The sequence below is a fragment of the Dryobates pubescens genome, chromosome Z (genome assembly GCF_014839835.1).
Source record: "Dryobates pubescens isolate bDryPub1 chromosome Z, bDryPub1.pri, whole genome shotgun sequence".
Lineage (NCBI taxonomy): Eukaryota > Metazoa > Chordata > Aves > Piciformes > Picidae > Dryobates > Dryobates pubescens.
In genome coordinates this window covers 49,614,228-49,635,818 of record NC_071657.1, presented here as the reverse complement: position 1 = coordinate 49,635,818, position 21,591 = coordinate 49,614,228, and the positions used below count along the sequence as shown (strand labels likewise).

General features: G+C 38.3%; 1 protein-coding gene across 1 annotated transcript in view; it reads right to left on the bottom strand.

Moving 5' to 3' along the window:
• Window positions 1-21,591, bottom strand: part of MPDZ (multiple PDZ domain crumbs cell polarity complex component) — a 106,651-nt gene that overhangs the window by 22,596 nt on the left and 62,464 nt on the right. The window contains exons 21-32 of the mRNA XM_054178927.1: window positions 18,890-18,994; window positions 18,003-18,095; window positions 15,791-15,968; window positions 13,649-13,759; window positions 6,766-6,928; window positions 5,960-6,156; window positions 3,643-3,734; window positions 3,265-3,360; window positions 2,856-2,925; window positions 1,818-1,910; window positions 1,659-1,733; window positions 98-275 (exon numbers count right to left, since the gene is read on the bottom strand). Of these exons, the coding sequence (XP_054034902.1) occupies window positions 98-275; window positions 1,659-1,733; window positions 1,818-1,910; window positions 2,856-2,925; window positions 3,265-3,360; window positions 3,643-3,734; window positions 5,960-6,156; window positions 6,766-6,928; window positions 13,649-13,759; window positions 15,791-15,968; window positions 18,003-18,095; window positions 18,890-18,994 (1,451 nt within the window). The remainder of the gene's footprint in view (window positions 1-97; window positions 276-1,658; window positions 1,734-1,817; window positions 1,911-2,855; window positions 2,926-3,264; window positions 3,361-3,642; window positions 3,735-5,959; window positions 6,157-6,765; window positions 6,929-13,648; window positions 13,760-15,790; window positions 15,969-18,002; window positions 18,096-18,889; window positions 18,995-21,591) is intronic.

The following is a 21,591-nucleotide window of genomic DNA, read 5'->3' as shown; positions in this document are numbered from 1 at the left end:
GATGACTTAATGCTAAAACAGAAAACCTATTTGTGAGCTGGGTCTTCATTTTTATGTCACAAGTGCAGTGAAGATAGGTACTCAAGGAGATCCTTACTTTTGACGGCTTCTGGTTCTGATGAGCTGGAAAAGGGGACAGCTACTGATGGCTGTATATTCCTCCTCTCTGCTGGGGCTGTGCTGGAAGGGACTGGCGCTACAGCCAGGCTATCCACCTCTGCTGAGTTGATTGTAAGTCTCACCATAGTTTTGGAGGTCTTCAGGAGACTAATAAACTGAGTGATAAAGAAAAAAACTGGTGAAGTGTGTAACTGGACTGCTCAGCTGTAAAACAAAAATAAAGCAGAAGAACTGTTCTGCAAACTGGAGCTACAAGTCACAATCTTGCAGGGGTTTGGTAATGAACAAAGACAATAGTGATCTTTATTTATAAGAAACAGCAGCAGAGTTAACTGTGGACCAGACCTGGCTAATGTTAATCAAGTGGCCTCCATGAAACTTCATGAAACTATGTCAGATGATAATGTGGCAGCCTCTCAATGGCTTCTCTTGACAAAACAAATTGTTACAAAAATCAGAAAATTAATATTGTCTTTTATTGCTCAGATAAAGCTCAAATATGACTGCAGAGAAACCAATGACAAAACACCTAGTGATTCCATCCTAGTTCCTTAATCAAATGCACATCTGCAAAGAAATTCTGAAAACATTAACTATGTGAGGGAACACTAGGGTGTACCATGAAATCTAGTTTAAAAGAATACTGATAAACCTTCAAAGCAATTTGCCTTCTCTCAAAAAAAGACATCAGATCCTCCTGAGACTTTAGATTTCAGTAGATTTAGACATGTTCTCAGAATCTACTTGCTCGATCTCTTTTTTCAAAGCCTACCTACCTTCCTGCAGACTTCATTACTTCTTACATTTTTACTGCTTCAGAAATAGCAGTGCATCAAACAGGAGGATCTCCTAATTGCCCTTTCACAAATAGAAAGCAATGTCATGCTTAATCAATCACTTTCCTTGTGAGCAAGGCAGTTGCTAGAAAAATGCCCTCCTTGATTTGTTATAGAACCCAAATTGAGTTTGCAGAGCTCAAGGTAGTAATAAATCTTGTTACTTAGGAATGGAGACAGATTCTTCAAAGGGTTGAAATAACAGGCTTGGAATATAATTATGTCATTATTACAAACAGTCCCCAAGTATAAGCACAGTTCATGACCCATTTCATGACTAATACAACTAACTCATGTAAATTTACACATATTAATTTCACTGATTCTAACACTTTTAAAGTGAAGTGGCCATGAAAAATTATTATTGAGCAATAGTTCATGGCTTTTATTCACAACTAAGTGCCTCTCAGATCTAAGCCGCAGGAAAAAAAGAAAAGAAAATCACTTTTGTAGCACAGACAGATGATTCATGGAGTGCACTGAAGTAAAATAACAGCTGAGCTTTAAATTCAGCCTTTAGCTTATTCTGCAAGAGCTTCATTACCCAGGCAAGCCCTGTGGAATTTTATTTTTTTTAGACAGCTTTGAAACTCAGCTTTGAAAGTCAGAATATAGTCACAAAAACCTCACTGATTTACGACACAATCACTTCCTACATTAAGCTGTGTGATTTCTGGAACATGCCTAACACTTTAGAAGCACCTTTTCTACTGGATAACCCACAACAATTTCATCATCCACTGCCAGGATCTGATCTCCAACTTTGATTCGTCCATCCTGGAAACAACATAGAACAAAAAAATATGAGCTACTACAAAAAACATTTTTCATTCTCTGTTTGTGTTTTAAATCTTTTCACACCTTTGCTGCTGCTCCATGATCTGTTAAGCTCTTAACAACTACTCCATTAACTGTGTCGTCTTCACTTATTGCAATTCCAAAGCCTCCTGGATCCTGGGGAAAACATAAAGAAAGCAAATGGTTAGGTATTGTGTTTATCAAATTGTTACAATACATTCACTAAAGACTAGTGAAATCTGAAGACATAACAAAAGTTTAGGTTTTCAAAATACATCAGTTTGGGTTTTTTTAAACTAACCTATGTCTGAAATAGATTTCAGAAATAAACAGTACGTTGGCTACAAAGATAAATGTGAAACACTTCTAAATTCAAATCCACTCCTGTGAAACTTGGAAGTTCAATTGTGATTCAGTTGTTAAATTCACAAATATGAGAAAGAAGCACAGAAAACCATAAAAACTGAGGTAAACAAAACTTCGTAACGGAAGTTTCTTATCGAAACCACAGAAAAGGTAAATACAGGGCTAGAAAATACAGAGGATGGAAAAATGTATGCTCTTCCTGTGAAATTAGTAAATATTCATGGAAGACTGAAATTTCCCTAATGATTTCACCTAGAAATAAATCATCTGGATACCATCATCTGTAAGATGCTCCTGCTTAATAATGAAGGGCTATATGCCTTCCAAGGAGAAAACTTACCAACTTGTCATCTGGGGAGATGCATTGCTTATAAATTTACTTTGAAAAACTAAGGCAATGATTTTACCTGAGGTACCACCAGTAGCTGGTTACTAGGAGAGAAGACATGACTTCTTCCAGAAACACAGAGCTATTGGCAAATTTATGAGAGAGACTCATGAGGTGGCCAAAGACAGTCAGCCATTACATCACAAAAACTGGGAGTCCATTCACAAGTAGGAAGAGAAGACCTCTTGAAACCTCTTGTTCTGACTTCCAATAAGTAAGAGACAACATCTGAGGAACTCCATTACAAAAAAAACCCAAACCAAACCAAACAAACAAAAAAACCCCCACCAAGCTAGTGAATAGTAAATACAAATGTATCTGCTGTAAATTTAATCTTTAGTACATACCTTAGGGAGTTCCACATACTGAATGTTTTTACATGAACTGAAATCGGAACAAGCATTGGAGTTTGCAGCACTGTTATTCATCTAATAATAATAAAAAAGAAAATATGATTAACTATATGCAACATTTTTCATCAAAATAAAGTACCATGCACCATTTAAAGTGGGTTTGATCGTTTTCTGCATTCATTTCAATGGCTACAAACCTATTCATAGGAATATTTGATTTACTTCACAGTTTAGATGAATATAAAATAAAACTGAATTGACCAGAGCTGTATTAAATTTAGCAGCTCTACTAAAATCTACTATGTTTTCCTCCTGTATTTCTTCTTCTTTTGTATTTCTTAAGCAGACACTTCTATCCAAGCAAAAATATCACCTCAGTCAAATGAGAGAAACTGAAGTTTACTTTACCTCTTGATGCTGATGTGTCCCTGAAGTACACGGTGAAGCCTCTACTGATTTTGCAGGGCAAACAGCCATCTGATTTACTGCATCTTTGTTTCTATAACATATTCAGTTAAAGAATATAGTAAGAATGCACTAATACAGCACTGTATTTCTAATATAGCACTGTATTTCTTAGAACAAGTTTAAGTTGCACTTTCTTTTCCTGACATTCACAATACAAATACTAAACCAGAAGGCACAAGATGTATTCAACAGCTACTCAGAACTAGGTTCAAAAGCTTATCTCTCTTACCAAAATTAAAAACAAAACAGAAATGCAAAATTGGAGCACGTTAAAAAAGAAACCTTTTTAACAAAACTTTTGACCAGAACTCACCTGATAAAGATTATTTTTACTTTAGATGGTGCACATTTGATTATAGAGGAAGCATTCTGGTGAGTCTGTCCATAGAGTATTTGCCCATTTATCTATATAAAGGAAAGTAGTAATTATTTCTCAAAATACTTTAACTCTCTTAAACTTTTTAAGCTTTAAAAAAAAATTGTCGGCCCTCATCACTAGCTAAAACAGCAATTGTATTAAAATAACAGTATGTTCAGTCCTGCTTTCACTCCCTCCTTCCAGTTTAATTTCAGACTAATGCTGTCACAGTGCTAAAAATGCCATTCTCTGAATTACACTGGTCATGTTATCTCATTCCACTTGCCACTGATCACCTCATGACTAATGCAGTGATAAAGCAGAGCCATGGGAAATTTTAAACACAACAAGACTACTATTTGGTTTTTGAGTTTCAGCTCAAAAACAGGAGTCTGTGCACTGGTGCATTTATAATCTATTTATAAATGTATAACTTATAGTTGTCTTCATTTGGCAAAACAGACTCACTGAAACTCCTTGAAGGTCCTATGATTTATATATGAAGTATCAGAATAAGGCCACAATTTGCTCACATTTTATTAGTTGCATTTGTTCTTGGAAATGGAAAACTACAGTGCAGAAGTCCATTCTAAGAAAGCAGAAACGATTGGAAAAGGACTGCTTGGACCTACACAGAAGGAAAATAAGGCAGCACACTGAGGCAGTACTAGCAGAAGCAGAGAAGCAGCAAAGAGTAAGCAACAGAAGCAAGGTTGAATGTAATTGCAACCTCTCAGCTCTCATGTAGGCTGTGTCCATCAGGCATAATCACAATACTCTGCTTTGTCTTTTATACTAGATGTGACAATCCAGAAGCAATAAACACTACTTCCAGTGTTTCCTGTGGCCTTGTGAAGAACATGGTTTGGCTGTCAGATTGGGGACAGGACTGGCACATGACAGCTGATGGGAAGCTACTTGGGAACATTAGGAGCAAGGTCAGATGTCTCTTCTCAGAAGAGGCTGAGACAATCTTTGAGCATCAGTATTTGCAGGTTTTGAGCATGGATAGTAAGCAAGAGATTACATGAGAACAGACTCAGATGTTTCAATGTGTTCTGCAGATACTCAGCATCTGCAGCATCAGTTTTAAAAAAAAACACTTTAACTGGGTCAAGAAAGCCATCTATCAGGTAATATTAGACTGCCCAACTAACAGAGTCAATGAGAGCAGGTCCACAGTGCTACAAATTACAGCTTCTCTTCTAGTCTGCAGCTGCCAACCTGAAAGATTTAGTTAGGCTGGCATTTCTCTGTCTCCCTCAAGCCTGACTGTCTCCAAGATTTGTTCCTGTACCATCTTCCCAGTGCATCCTCAAACACCACCATATACAAAGTTACTTCTCTGAGTAACCTTATCTACTGCTATAAAAAAGAATGGGAAAAGCTACAGCAAATTGTACATCTTCAAGCATCATCAGGTCAGTGGTGGCAACACAAAAATGTACCCTATACACATTCTGGGAATGTTAGCTGCACATTCAACAGTTGGGTCACTCTAGAAACCACTAGAAAAATATACAAATACACAATGAGATAAAAGTTTGTAATACAAATGGGTATGTTCCTGTTTCATCAATTTAAATTAATTTTTCTATCTTACACAACATTGACAATTCAAGTAGATAGAGAAATAATTATAAAGCCTGGAGAACTCAGCAGTCCACAGACAGATGGAGTAAAGGACCTTAGTATCTTTCATGGTCTGCAATGCACTGCCCTTCAATAATACCTCCTGTGGTGGGTTGAGAGAGAAAGCTCAGCTTTCCCTCCCCCGCTAAGAAGAAGTAAGGAAATCCTGCAGTGGTCAGCAGAGCCAGGGGTGTGCCTCCTCTGTGGGGGCAGAGCCATAGCTCAGTTGGTAGTGCATGAGACTATGAGTGTTGAGGTCAGGGGTTCAAATCATACTCCCACCTACCTACCAATGAAATTCGTTTAGAATACAGTATATTTACAAAAACATTTAGCCAGCACTGTTCCTTCCTTAAAGGCACAGCCGCAAAGGGTCACACCTCCATAACCAAGAAACTGCAATCATCCCTCATTTTTATCCATTTTAAATACACACATATCACTTTACTCAGAACTGCCATAATCATGAAAAAAGTCCCAGTTGCAACTACCTGGCACACACAAGAATGAAAATCTCATAGCATAGTGACATCAGCTTGAATAACCTCAGGATTTTTAAGTCCACAGAAGAACATCTATATTGCAGCAACTATCTAGTATTTTAGGGCATTTTAAGTCAGTATAAATTGTAAAAACTCACCTCTAGTAACTCATCTGCAATCTGCAACCTGCCATCTTTGCCAGCTGCTCCATTTGGATCAATTCCCACTATAAATACACTCATCCTTGATCGGTCCTTGTTCCCAGCAAGACTAAGTCCCAGACCTGTCTTTCCTTTTTCCAGCACAATCGTGTGTAGCTCCCCTGGTAGATCGCCATAGCGCTGCATGATCTTTTCTAAACATGAAAGTATGGGCAGCAGAGTTTGGATTTACATTATAAAGTTTCACAAGTTACCTAAAGAGTCAGTATCAGCGACCATTGGGAAATATCTGACAGAAGAATCCCAAATTAGATGAGAAAGTTTCAAGTATACACTACATTTCCTTTTAAGTAAAGCCTCAGGTGATTTATGACAATATTTCTAGTTCCTTGTTTTCCTTCTAAATTTGGGAAGAATTAAAACTTCTTTTAAAAAAAAAGACTCTTTTGCATATAAAAGTAATAATCCCTCCAGTAACATCTTCAGGTACAAGAAGCTATTCCATCAATAACTGCCATCAGTTACCAAGAGTACACTGAAATTATTCAAGTAGTCCTACATGTAAAACAGTGAATTTGGGTCATGGAAAAGAAAGAATGAAATGCAATGAAGAACAAAATACTTTTATATTTCACAGTGTGCACATGACCAAGAACCACTGAAAGATGACAGAAATACCTGGCACCCAAATCACACAGCACATGAGGAAAGAGTTCAAACTGGAACACCCCCCCCAGTATCTTTGGTTACAGCGGTATTTCAACACTGAATATTTCAAATATTATCCCAAAGTATAAACTTACTCCAACTGTAACCAAACTCATCCTCCTTCTCCACATCCTCTGACACTCTGCTAGAAGTTGTCTGTGCAACATCACAGCTCACTCCTGAAAATGCTGAAGGAGGGGGCAGAGGCAAATTACAAAGCGAAGTCTTTTCTGGCTCTGAATCAGACTGACCGAATGCCTGTGGAGAATAAGAAAAACACAGTTGCTAAGCAGATGCAAAAACCTTGTGTAGGGCAAACAGCACACAGAAATGTGGAAACGGCAATGACCATGGCTTTGAAGCTTAAATAGCAAGAAGCCATTATTTTAAATTAACAACATAGCACAGAAAGGCTGCAAGAGATCAAAACAGAAACAAACAACAGGCAAGGTAGGAGATAATATCACTCAAAAATGTATTCAAAAGCAAGCAGAACTCACAATAAAAGCCCAATTCAGTGAAGTTTTATGTGCTATTTTACATATCAGAAAAAGTATCTTATGAAGACTGAAGTGATTTTTTTTAACACCTCTTCTGTGAAAGACTTCTATTTGATTTTTTTTTAAAAGCCACAGCATATAATTTCTTTCTACCATACACTTTGGAAGCCAAATAGGAGGAAAGAGAAATGAAACAAAGATTGCTTTCAAAAAATTCCCCAGAAAAAAAGATAACAAATGGTATATTATCTGAAAGGACAATTTAAAACCAAAATGAAACATGGTAAATGAAGAAATCCACAGTAACAGGATTTGGCCAGTCCTTTCTTTTAACTCATTTACTATAAGCCATACAAGGGACATCAAGTAAAGGACAGAGATTAAATGACAAAAGAGACAAAAACTTTTGGTCTTGATGTACGTGGTCTATTCATATTTACAAAGTTAAAAAGTATAATCACATCACTACTAAATGTTAAACATCCAAATCCACAAACTGGCAAGCCTCCACTCAAGACAATTTCCTGGAGGAATATGGACTCTTGGCTTGCCTTTTTTTTTTTTTAATAATTTATGTAATTTTGTCTTGCTCAGAGTAAACATGAAGACAAGAAACCCACATCTGAGTATCATAATTCTGAAGATTATGCATGCCCAAGAGACTTAGACTTTGCTACTTGGTGTATCAGCTGTTGATGTAAACAACAAAAACTTCAGATGAAAACAAAGTATTTTAACACCAGGAGTTTCAGGTGTTGCTCTAAGCTCATAGCCCTGTTCTTGTAGATTCAGCTTTCATCACCTCTACAGTCTGAACACGGATCGTGTCTCAGGGTGCCCAAATCACTGAGATAATTTCTTCATCACAATGTAGGCAACAATGTAATGGGTAACAACATATACCTTAGAAGACTTCAATCTGCTTTAAATTGAAAGCATCGAAAAGATTATAAAGTCACCAATTTAACTCTACTGAGATTTCAGGAAGGTTCCATCTCAGGGAAAATGAGTTACCTTCATCCTCAGTATACGCTAAAGATTAGAAGAAATTACAAGTGTCCTATTTCAGGTTTCCCATTCTGCTCCTGCTCAAAAGAGATTTTTCTTCCATTCAGGAACTTGTTCCAGTAGCTTAACTAAGAAGTCACTTCACTAAATGCCAAAATGTGGGAAGTTTTTCTATGACACTCAAGCCAATGACTTTTATTTTTAAATGCATAAAAATGCTATATAATTTTTATAGCATTGTAACAGTCATATTGATCTGTACTTTGAATCTGAGACAGTGTCATCCTGCTGAGTTGATACTTTGCACCACTAAGCTTCATGTAGGAATTCTTTACAGTTTATGCAAATTTTACTCTACAACATGGTAACAGTTCAGAGCGTCAACATTCCATCAAAGACACTGTTATCCACCAGAATCAGAGTAGAGTGGAAACACTACTTAATAACATTCAAAGGAATTTCCCATAATAAAAAATTCATGTGTCCACCACAGAGGAAAGCTGGTGGAAGGGTCACACCTCATGAACGGGTGAAGGGGAGAGTAAGTCTAGAAACACTGATTTTCCACTGTACTTGATGGAGTTGTAACTAGAAACATAACATACTGAAAATAGAGTATAGCAGACCACATCTGTAGACCTCACAGTAGTCTGTGTGTTTCAAAACCAAAATGAAAATACCACTTGAATGGTATTCTTGGTAAATGACAGTGTCCAAGAACTCTGCGAAATTAAGAAAATGTGACCAAAAATAAACATAAAATGTCTGTCGCAGACGTCAGGAACATCTGTGACATGTGGATGTATGGGTATATCCTCATAGGTTAGTACTTCGGAACTGCAACCACCATAACCTGATTGACAAAAAATTGCTATTTATTCACCTTTGTGCATGCACACATAAACCTGAACACATCTGACGCTGAAGAAAATCATAAAAGTAAAAGCAAGGCTCCTTTGTGAGAAAGGTGTAAAGCATATTACAATGCCATTTGGGTGAAGCTCTACCTCTACCTCCAGAACTCAGCCTGCCATGCATGCATCCCCAGCAGCAGTATCTGGACCCTGCAATTTACACACACATAAGACTTTCACTCCCTGAATCGGGCCACACAAAAAAATAAAAAATGCTCTAACTCATGAAATACCTTCAGTGTGCCACAGAGCAGTATTTCATTTAAAATGCAAAGCATCAGACAGTGCATGAACCCATCTGGCTACCAAAGTCACTCTGATCACAGGCAAGCAAGTATTAAAAATGGCAGCAAGTTTGGAGCAGTATCACTTTCAACAAAGGAGGAGGCACATGGATAGGAAGAAGCAGTATTCCAGAAGGTATCACAGGCCATGTATGAATGTACAGCACGCATACAGTAGGACCCACTCACTGGAATCAAGACAAACCTTGAATGGTGTGGGAGCAAAAGGGTTAGTTGGGGAACAACGGAAGGTAACCCTAATTGGATTCGATATCTCCTACAGTAACAGAAGACAGCAATCCACGTGTTACAGCATTTTTTGCAATACACAGCATTATTAATGAAGAACTCCTTTTTAATTACAAATTCATTTTACTAATTGCAGCAACTTTATTAGCTCTATTTAGAAAAGGACAAAAGTATTAGAGAGATCATTGAGGACCCTAATTCAGCAAAGTTTCTTACCGTACATGAATGTTAACTCAGGAAAAGCAGACAAAGATGACAAAAGGCCTTTCTATGTCAGTGTTAAAAACTGAACTATGCAGAAGCTGCCAAAACATTAAGCTTTGTCTAAAGATATTTGGAGTATTTTTCAGAAACCCTTTTCAAGGTATAGAAAACACAAGCTATCATTTACAGTACACTTCTACTCCCTTTCCTCAGAACTGTAATGAACACAAAGACAGTTTTGAAAAACATACAGGCAATTGTACACCACATATCATACCATAAATATTTGTTGTACATTCAATATACTTGACAACATAGGAAAATACACAAACAGCACAATTATTTCCAAGGTGTAAAGCCAGCTAGAAATTATTTATTAAATCAGAAAAGCATGCAAATAAGAATTAAGCCTTTACATACTGTGTTAGAAATTAACTCTGCTCCCAATACCAAAAGCATGCAGTAAACACTAAGCACAAATAAACAAGATCTAACTATTTTCATATTTCCAAACACGTCAGCATCCTATTCATGTTGCATTAAAATAATTTTCAAGAAGAGGGGGAAGAATATTTTCAGCACTGTAAAACAAAAGCTGCTAAGTGTTGTTTTTTTTCCATGCAAAAAGAAAAGAGAGATATTGAAGCTGGAAAGTTCTAACCACACAAAAAGAAAATGAACTATGCAGCAGCAGAACAACTCACACTGATGAGAGATTAACACTCAGATGTTTCAGCATATATGACATGGACTAATTTTGTGATTGAGAACCTACACCTGATTAGATCCAATTTAGTTGGTACAATTAATGGAGCTGGCATTTTTTGAACCTTTTTCAAAACTCTTCAATGTGTCTGCGTGTCTGCCTTTTTAATTCACTATACACCATTCCAACTCTCATCAGCACAATTAGAGAAAATAATGGCAACCAAAAGCAGTGTGTCGTTATCCAACCTTGTTAGTGTTGAACTGCGAAGAATCAGCAAACGGGTTAGTGATGCTGAAGACAGCTGGCCTACAGAAAAGACTGTTCTGTGGGAAAGGCAGAGAAGGTTTGTAAAAGGAAAATGTAATAGAAACTAACTAAGTAAAAGTGTTATTGAATTAATTCTTTATGACTTGTGGAACAAAATATACTTATTTAGCAGTTTGTGCTAACCAAACAAGGTCTGATTCCTGCACTTTGCTATAGATGTGAAAGTAAGCAAAAGTGTTACATGCCCTGTGTCTGTATGAGATGTGTCAAGCAGAGAGAAAAAGCACAGATCTTCATACCTGTTATGGCTAAGAAGTGCATGAAGTGCAGAGAAATTTACTTGCTGTGATATTTTTACAATCTGTAAAATTGTTCAAGTATCTCAGCACATGGGATACTCTTACATATCAGTTAATTAAAAAAATGTGAATCTCTGTATTGCAATATAATTCTTTTTAGTAATTCCCCAGGTTTACTTTCTTGTTGAGAAACACAGATTAATCATTGTAATTTCATTTATTTATTTGTGGCAACACTCTCACTGTATATTTTGCAAAAGAGAAGGTTTAGCAACATCAGGCATCTCTAAACAGACTTCAAGTCTAATGTGAAGTTTTGTATATCACTATGTGTGTGCATACATCTGTAATTTTCTGAATTTATAGTTTAATGAAGCTAAATCCTCTGGATCTCTCTAAACACAGAAATAGATTTCATATTCAGACAAAACTAAAGGATGTCATTTGACCATTTATATTCCTTATGCAACTTTTGGCCTGTGTATTTTGAGAGCAGAACTTGTTTGTTTAATAAAGAGGGAACAGCTCTGATTTTGCATAGTATGTTGCAAATACTGTACAATGTACACTTAACAGTAATTTCTGCACCAGGTGTATCCCTGTGGCAACTGCCTATATTGTCTCAGGGCTGTGAATTTTACAATGCTGGAAAATAAGAAGCATTGTAAGTGGAAGGGAATACATCAACTCATACATGTATATCAGACCATATGTTGCTGTTTAAAGAAATGTTGAATTTTTTTTAATGTTTCTGAAAATAGAAAATGCATCCCTCAACATTTTTTCTTAAATACCATTTTACAAAAATGAAAACAAATGTGATGTGGTACGACTACAAACATATGTTCTACAGTATCTTCAGCAATGAGAAAGGGTTGGGGGGCAGAATTTCAACCCATCACAATGGGCAACACTTGCTCACCGGTGAGTCATTCATAGTCAACAGGTAGCTTCCTTACAGTACTACAAGATTTTCTGTTAACACATGCAATTCACATCGGATTTTGTCTGGTGGTTTGTTTGTTTTGCTTTGCTTTGTTTTGGTTTTATTATTTTTTTTCCCAAAACAACTAAAATAACAGGGTTTATTTTAACTTTTATTCAGCTAGCTTTTGTTCATCATTTTCTTAATGTGTCCAAGATGCTAAGGTATCAGAAATTAGATATCATTATAACAAGCTGAAAGCCTACAATTTATCTGTGACCATAACTATGATGGAAGGTTAATTCTTACTCAGAAATGCCCAGAGCAATACCAGTAAGAAACACAGTTTTGATGAATACCTGCTTGCTAGCAAAACTGTCAACTAGTTTTTCCCAGCCTATCTCAATTATTTGGGCCATTCTGGATCTCTTGAACTACTAGCAGGTTATCCCAAGCCTGATCTCTTTAATCACTGTATCAACCTGAATGCAAAACAGAAAGGGTAAGAAATTGACTCATTAGAAACATGTCACTTGGAACTGACTGTCTTGCTAAATAAAGAGTGGCATGATATTAGATATAGCTACCATGTGCAGGCAGCTAACTGTCTGGGTGACTGTGCATGAGTAAAGGCAGGAAATACCCTTCTAGGATCTTATTATGAAGATGCAAGTTTCAAAAGATGAGGGCAATGAAGATAATGCCATTTACAAATATCACAATGCATGTGTACAGTAAGATCATTTGCAACATTTCTGTTAAGAGAGAAACAAGGTTCTGTTAAGAAATAACCAACAAGCTTAATAATTGCCAAATAAAGAGAACAAAGAGCAACAATGAAAAATAGCAAAGGAGCATTCTCAAAATAAAAGTAGGTTGTGATAAAGTAACAGCACCATTCCCACACCAAACTGGCCTAAACATTAAACAGTGCCAACTTTGTTCTCATCACAGCAAATGCAAGCACCTTACACCTTGAACATCAATAACCAAAATCAATACAGCTTTTTCATGCAACTTTACCTTAGTAGACTGACGATAAAATGGGTTAGTAGTTTTCTGCCCACAGAGAGCAGAAGTTGAAGAAGTGCTATAAAGAGACTCTGGCTGGGGAACAAGAGTTACAAGACAACTAGTAAATAAATATGCAGCTTACACAGACTCTACAATGAAGAAGTTTAGTTCCTAGTGATGCAAGCAACTTATATGAAAGCTCAGTAGTTTTTGTCTGCAATGTCCATGCAGTTTAGTGACAGGAAAGTTCCATGTACTTCTAGGTCCTTTTATTAATGTCCAAGGTGCTGTATTTCTGCATGCGTTCCTCAGACATGCTGTCAATCTCTAAGAGCTGGTTTTAGTTACATTCCTACTCTGCCCCCCAACAAATTATCTTTCTTGAGGCTTTTCAAAATAGTTTGAGGACGGCGTGCTGGAGGGTAATTCCAAATCCAAATCCATTTCATTCTAAATGGAAATAATACTTAAATCAAATCTTTGTTTCTAAAATAACTGAGATGGAATTTTAGGATTAAATAACCCATTCCCAAACACCACTATGTGGAACATTTGTTTAATCTATTACTCTCTATTACATCTTTTTCCACATTCTTTATGCTTACCCTTGGTCTGCTTACAATGCTCTGTACCATAAAGACTACAGGATTGCCTGCCTTCCGTATGGCTTCCACAGCTTGTTCATGGCTGGCATCTCTGAGGTCAATTCCATCCACCTGTAAATGGAAGGCCTCATCTTAACATTGCAAGAAGTTACAAGAATCACAAGTCAGCTTTGGGCTTTGCTTAAGAAATTCTGACAAACCTACAACCAAGCCTCTGTTACTGGTCGAAAGGCTTCTACTGATTTGGTCTGAGGTCTCTACAGGTTTGAGATTTCCAAGAGCAGTGAAAAGACCTCAAATAAATACTCCCCATGGTTTTAAAAAACAGGTTTTTCAATATTCTTCATTTAAATTCCATAACATGTTCCCACAGGAAACATAATAGGAGAGATGAGGCCATGCAAAGAAAGTGGCAGCATTTGCCAAATATAATTTCCTGTAAATTCTCTTTCAGAATAACCTAACTTGTAGTAATTGGAACTTATTAGGTGCTGGAAGGTCTTTTGTTGTGGGGTATTGCCAGTACTGTCTATGTTTATACTTAAAAAAATAATAAAATCAAACCTAATTTTAGCTACTTGACACTCTTCTCAAAAGTTAACTCTCAAAAGAGACGAAAAGCTTTCTTCTGGAAGAAAGCACTGAGAAAGGATGACTAAGGACAAATTTTTGTGTGGTTGCTTTTCTTCATGTCTTTGCATGCACTGGTGTATAAAACACTACGTCTTAAGATTTAAGTGAGAACCCTGTTCTGGTGAGGTTAACATCAGTAAAGCACTCTTGCAATGACCATAACAAAAGCTAAAGCTAACACAGAAAGTTATTTGTTAGTGGCAATTCCTGAACACAAATTTATATAATGAAGATTATCCCTACATTTAATTGACTGTTTGACTCTACCTTAAACTTCACTATCCAATGTAAATGGAGAACAAAACCACTCTGACAAAGAAAATTCTAAACCCATGAGGAACTGAACACCACCACAAAGGGTCTCCAACTTCCCACATTTGAAAGAATGTATGCTCTAGCAGGGAGAAAAACCTAGGTATGCTACAACTTGAAAAACAGAAATTATCCATTCAGAAACTGATACATTAATACAAAATCAGCTACTTCTTTTCACTCATTCACTCCAACTTCTGCAAGTATTGTTCCATTTATAAAAATCCAGGTATTCAGATACATCAAGGAGTTTTTAATTTTGTGGCCATCAAGCAAAATTTCACCTCCACACTTGTTATACACTACAAATTCTTCTATCCTGTTGCAGAAAGTGCAACCTATAATAAGGTGTTATTTCAAGAGTCTTTAAAGCACTCTTGCATCAGAGTATGAACTGCAGTTTAAGTATCACCACATAAAGAAGTCTAATCTGATCAAGGAAAAGATTACTATGCCCCTGCTTATTACATTCACATGGATGACACAGGCAGCTAAGGACATCATTCCAGGTTAAGAGGAGTCCAGTTCCTAATGGCCTAACACAGGAGACTGCTAACATCTGACTAACTGATAATCATCAAAAGAAAAACACATTCCTTTCAGGACATGCACTCCTAAGCTTCTTTAAAGTGAGAAAGCAAAAGCAGATGCATGAGAACAGGATGGGCTAAAACATAAGAGAAATCTAGATAAATGCCTCTCCGCAACACCACTGGCTACCCTATCCTGAGAGGGGGACAACGCTCTTAACTTCCTTTGTAGCAAATTCAACCTCATGTCTTGAAAAAATTTATGTCTCCCCTGATTCCTGCACAAGATGCACAAGAATGATGTGATGTTAGTAGGATTTAAGAGGGAATTAAGTTTGGCATTTGTTTTCATTACTTGCTTTTTACTGGCCATTTCTGTTGCTGTTTAAGATGCAGAGCTACAATCTTTTAGCTTCACCAAACTGAACCATTTTTCTACACACAGTGGCCTTAAAACAGTCAGGTAGAACTGCTCACACTGACAGTCGTCTATGTTTTCAGCTGCATATTGCACTTAAAGTCATATACACACAAACATCAGCAGATGGTACTGCACACTGTATGGCTCAAGTGATGCCAGCTGGAGCAATTACACAGCTGACAGCCCAGGACCATTCATTCATCCCAGCAGCTCCTGTACTGCAAGCAAAAGGCACTCAGCTGGTACCTCCACAATCCGATCTCCAGTTTTCAGTGTTCCTATTTTGCCAGCTGGGCTGTCTTCCAGGATGTGCTTGATAAAGATCCCTCTCATCATTTCTCCATTACTCAGGCGGCTCCCCATCCCTCTTCCTCCAACAATGCTGATTCCCAGTGATTTGCTAGGCTCTCTCCAGAGTTCAACTCTGTTGTGACAAAACAAGGACCAAAATAAATGAAAATCTGTAATGATTATGATGATGCTGCACACTGAAGACATCTGGATTTGCACAATGGTTTAAAAACACATCTAAGTGCCAGGTTCTACACATTGACCACAACAACCCCATGCCGTGCTACAGGCTGGGGTCAGAGTGGCTGGAGAGCGGCCAGGAAGAAAGGGACCTGGGAGTACTGGTCGATAGTAGGCTAAACATGAGCCAGCAGTGTGCACAGGTGGCCAAGAAGACAAAGGCATCCTGGCCTGTATCAGGAACAGTGCGGCCAGCAGGAGCAGGGAAGTCATTCTGCCCCTGTACTCACCACTGGTTAGGCCACACCTTGAGTCCTGCGTCCAGTTCTGGGCTCCTCAGTTTAGGAAAGATGTTGAGTTGCTGGAACATGTCCAGAGAAGGGCAACAAAGCTGGTGAGGGGTTTGGAGCACAAGCCCTATGAGGCGAGGCTGAGGGAGCTGGGGTTGCTTAGATGGGAGAAGAGGAGGCTCAGAGGAAAGCTTATTGCTGTCTACAACTACCTGAAGGGAGGTTGTAGCCAGGTGGGGGTTGGTCTCTTCTCCCAGGCAACCAGCACCAGAACAAGAGGACACAGTCTCAAGCTGTCCCAGGGGAGGTTTAAACTGGATGTTAGAAAGAAGTTCTTCACAGAGAGAGTGATTGGCCATTGGAATGGGCTGCCCGGGGAGGTGGTGGAGTCACCATCACTGGCAGTGTTTAGGAAGAGACTAGATATGGGGCACTTGGTGTCATGGTTTAGTTGATTAGATAAGTGTTGGATGACAGGTTGGACTCAATGATCTCAAAGGTCTTTTCCAACCTGGTTAGTTCTATTGTATTCTATCCTATCCTATCCTAAAACCATTTAGAAATAACTCCTCCTTGGAAACATTGTCTTTTAGTGGGAGTCATCTACCAAACTGCTCAGAACGTTTGTAATTTTGTCTACTGTTGTTCACCTTTTTTGGATCACAGGATATTAGGGGTTGGAAGGGACCTTCAAAGATCATTGAGTCCAAAACCCCTGCCAGAGTAGGACCACAGAATCTAGCACAAGTTGTACAGGAACACATCCAGATGGGTCTTGAAAGTGTCCTCAGGAGACTCCACAACCTCTCTGGGGAGCCTGTTCCAGTGCTCTGTCACTCTCACAGTGAAGAAGTTCCTCCTCATGTTGAGATGGAACCTCCTGTGTTGTAGCTTGTATCCATTACCCCTTGTCTCTTGAGTGTCCCCTCACACTTGACACCCAGCCCTCAGATATTTATAAAGATTTATTAAATCCCCTCTCAGTCTTCTCTTCTCCAGACTAAAAAGCCCCAGGTCTCTCAGCCTCTCCTCATAGGGCCCATGCTCCAGTCCCTCAATCATCCTGGCAGCTCTACGTTGGACTCTCTCGAATAGATCCCTGTCCCTCAAACTAAACTGGGAGACTAAACCTGGATGCAATATTCCAGATGAGGTCTCACCAGGGCAGAGTAGAAGGGGAGGAGAACCTCCCTTGATCTGCTGGACACAGTCCTCTTAATGCACCCAGGATACCATTGGCCTTCTTGGCCACAAGAGCACATTGCTGACACATAGATAACTTGTTACCCACCAGGACTCCCAGGTCCTTCTCCACAGGGCTGCTCTCTTGCCGACCACCTCCTAACCTGTACTGGTGCAGTTTATTATTCCTTCCCAGATGCAGGACTCTGTACTTATCCTTGTTGAACATCATTAGGTTCCTCTTTGCCCAGCTCTCCAGGCTGATTCTAATCAAAACTTTGAAACCTTCTCTTCATCTCTTTTTACTGGCTCCCAGAAAGTCAGCTTATAAAGATAAATTACTAAAGCAATCAAGAAATTGTTGTATTGTAAGGAACTAGCCCAATGGCAGTAAAAATCAACAGTGAATTATTCTGCAATGCACAATATACATAAGTGCAGCAATTCTGTTGTTTTTGTATTCTCAAAATAACTTTAGATGAGATTTTATACAGTGCAACTGGATCTGCACTTACTTTCTGGGCTGGTTCCAGTTACTGAAAGCTGCATTTTGAAGTTCACTTTCTTCTCCCTCCCCCTCTTCACGCTCTGGAAGCTCTGGGAGTTCCCTGCTGATGAACAGGAACAGGCAATTCATTTTTGAAGAACCCAAACAATCACTAGATTTCACAGCAAAATTTGATGTATCAGATAATCCTGCCAGCAGTAGAATTTGCATGCAGCCTTCGCATAAAGAACTTCTTTTTCAGGTGTCTGCTAGAATACATACTGTCTTTGGGGATTCCCTGTCCTTTTGTCTCCCCACAATTTACTTGCTATCAATTGACAACCATAAAATAAAAGACTGCATTTGGAACTATTTTTTACCAAAATGGAAGAAACTACAACAACAGCATTCAAAACCAGATACTACTTCTGGAGATTAACTTCAAGAAAACAAAAATTATTATTTATTTTTACTATTTTTTGCCTGTAACTGTAATAAATTTTGGAAACTCAAGAAAGAGAATAACATAATTCATTCTTTCTAGTGTACATTCTGGACAGACCATCATAACAAATGGTCACATTGAAAGCACTGAGTATTTGTGGTGATACATAAATTGGATTGCATGGTATTTAACAGAAGGTTAGGATGATGCAGAATTCTATCTCCATTTTAGATAGATCAAACAATTATAAGACAGCCTTGTAAAAATAGCAGAAACATTGGCTAGCTAAAACCAAAATTGCATTCTGAGGAGCTTTTTATAGTAATGGTTGTAGCAATGTAGTCTCAAGAAAATCATCCACTTCTCAGCTTTACTGAAATAAAACTTACCTTCCTGAACTGTGTAAAGTGTATAGGAAATGTTACATGTGAGAGCCCTACAGGAGAAAACATTTAAGATTTTTGACTCACCTAACAGTATGTGAAGGAAAAAGTTCAAGTGGCAGAGCTCCCTCTGTCTGTAGTCCCAAACTGTCCCTGTACTCGTCTAAATTTTCTGCTGGCACATATGTAATACTGCAATAAAATGGGATATGATTAAAGTAGTATGAGAACTTCTGGTCTTACTTCTTCTGGTCTTACTTACTTCTGGTGTACAGAATGGATATGTAGAAGCCACTTCAGACTACTTCTGAAAAGTGATTGACTTCAAAGCCACAATACTGGTATGTTAGGAATAACAAGTTAGATGAGTCTTTTGACTATGAAACACATACGCGTTTATGATCAACTTAAGTAGCTGAAGTGCTAATACTCCATTTTAAGTAAATGGTGCTCAAACAGAGGCAAGAGTGTTATAGAGACAATTCACCTTCAGTTAAAAGAGAGACTCCTCATGCAAAGACAAACACTGAAGGATATGTAAGGTGGGAAGCACCATTACCACACTAAATCCTGGCTGAAATTTTGTTTGGAAGTTGGCTTGCAGAAGGTTTTGTGTTATCCTGGGCAGTGTTTATCTACTGTAGGTTTCTGTGATTTTGGTGAATAATAATGCACTGTTTTTGATATACAAATGCATCACAGCACACTACCTATGCCACAGGGAGAAACCTGCTCAACTCCTTTCTTCACCTTGTCATGCACTTCTAGCCAGCATGGGGCTGTCAAGCAGTTGTTTCACCAGCCAAATGACATGCAGACTCCTGAAGCACTAAGGTAACCCTGATCACATTGGAATGCCAGAAACAGAAATGGCCCAATAGACTGGGGGAGGGAAAACAATCAGAAGGATAAAAAAATTCTTAAAAAAACTTCCCTCTACAAACAAAGGGACATGACCATCTTAACAGGGCTATACAGATAGTCCTCCTTTCTCCTTCAGTGATGCTTTGTCTTCTTAAAAATCTTCATTTGTTGAGCCATCAGACTCAAGTCTGCCACAAACACACAAAAAATGTTTATCCTCCCAACCGTAACACAGTTAAAAGAAATATGCACAGGGGAGAGAAAGAAAAAATAATCTTACACAAGGATGCATAAGCACTGAGGAGATACTCCTTCAGCTGTGATTCTTTCACTTGATGCCCTCTTCTATTTGTCACTCCCTGACTACCATTGATTTCCCTCTTCCTAATGCTTTTCTGATGAAGACAGTACACAGCAGATGGCAGAGCAAATAAACTTTTACACCTAATGCTGTCTGTCTGTGACAGTTTTAGGCTATGCCTTTAAGAAACAGACAGTTACTGGAACACTCTGGCTGAATGTTTTGGTGTAATAATGAAAACAAAGATAAGTCTAAATGAATTTCATTGGTAGATTGGTAGAATGCAATTCTTAAAGCCATGGGGGGTAGCTCTTTGAAAAACTGGGAGAAGCATCTAGCACAAGCAACCTGGCTGGTAAATAGTAGAGGTTCAGTGAAACGAGCTGGACCTGCACACTTGGATCTTCTACAGAAAGTAGAAGGTGATAGAGTTCCTGTTGTTAGAAAAAAGAATCTGTTAGGTAGAACTGTTTGGGTATTTTCTCCCTCAGGAGAGGCTAAACCTGTCCGAGGGGTTGTTTCAGCTGAAGGTCCTGGTCACACTAATTAGGTAATGCAAGAGAACAGTGAAATTAAGTGTATTCCACAAAGAAATTTAACTTTAGCTGAGAGAGTTTAATTTCAGAGTGTTGTACAGATACATCGCACCCAAAGGAAGAATCCATGGGGAATCTACAGTGCACGAACCCTGAGAACCCTGAAAGCCCTGAGTCAACTGAGAGTCCCTGCTTCCCTTTTCTTTGCTTTGTCTGCAAAGAGACAAACTGCTTTCTGATTTCTTGTTTCCTGATTTTCTTGGACTTCTAAATCTGCTATACCTGAGAATAGCCGGAATGGACTATGAACTTTACTTACGAATTGTAGATATTGTTTTAGATTGGATGGACAGTACAAACAGCCAATGAAATGGTTTAGAAGGGGTGGATTGTGACAGTTTAAGGCTATGCCTTTAAGAAAGGGACAGTTACTGGAACACTCTGGCTGAATGTTTTGGTGTAATAATGACAACAAAGATAAGTCTAAATGAATTTCATTGGTAAATTGGTAGAATGTAACTTCAAATTTTTAGCTTTAGTTCAGTTTGAATCTCAGTCAGTTCAGTCAGTCTTTTTCAGTCTCTTTGAGCAGTTGCTGTCTTTCCTCTGTGCTGGACGGAGTTGACCTTGAACTAACTGAGCTAACCAGATAAGAAACTAACTCTTGCATATGCTTTGAGCTAACAGAATTTCCTCCTTAATAATTACCTTTTCTCTCTCTAACCCTTTTTGGGAAAAAAGGGAGGAAGGGGAAGAAGGGGGTAGAGTTGGGGGGGGGGACCCCTCTCCTTGGAGGAGGGAAAGGTTTTCTGTACGTTCTTTGCTGTATATTTTTGTATATATTGTAAATACTGTATATTGTGTATATATTCATCTGCATTTCATCCTGCTTGTAAATATAGCTTATCCATTTATTGCTTCTCCGAGTTAGCCGTGGTTTCTCTGGGGGGGGGAGGAGAACTGAACTTTCTCTCACCACCACACTGTCCAAACCACTCTACTGAAATTATCATAAGGACCACCTTTATTTATTTTCTTCACCTATACCCAAGCATGTTGCCTACCTCCTCTCTTACCTACTGTATCTG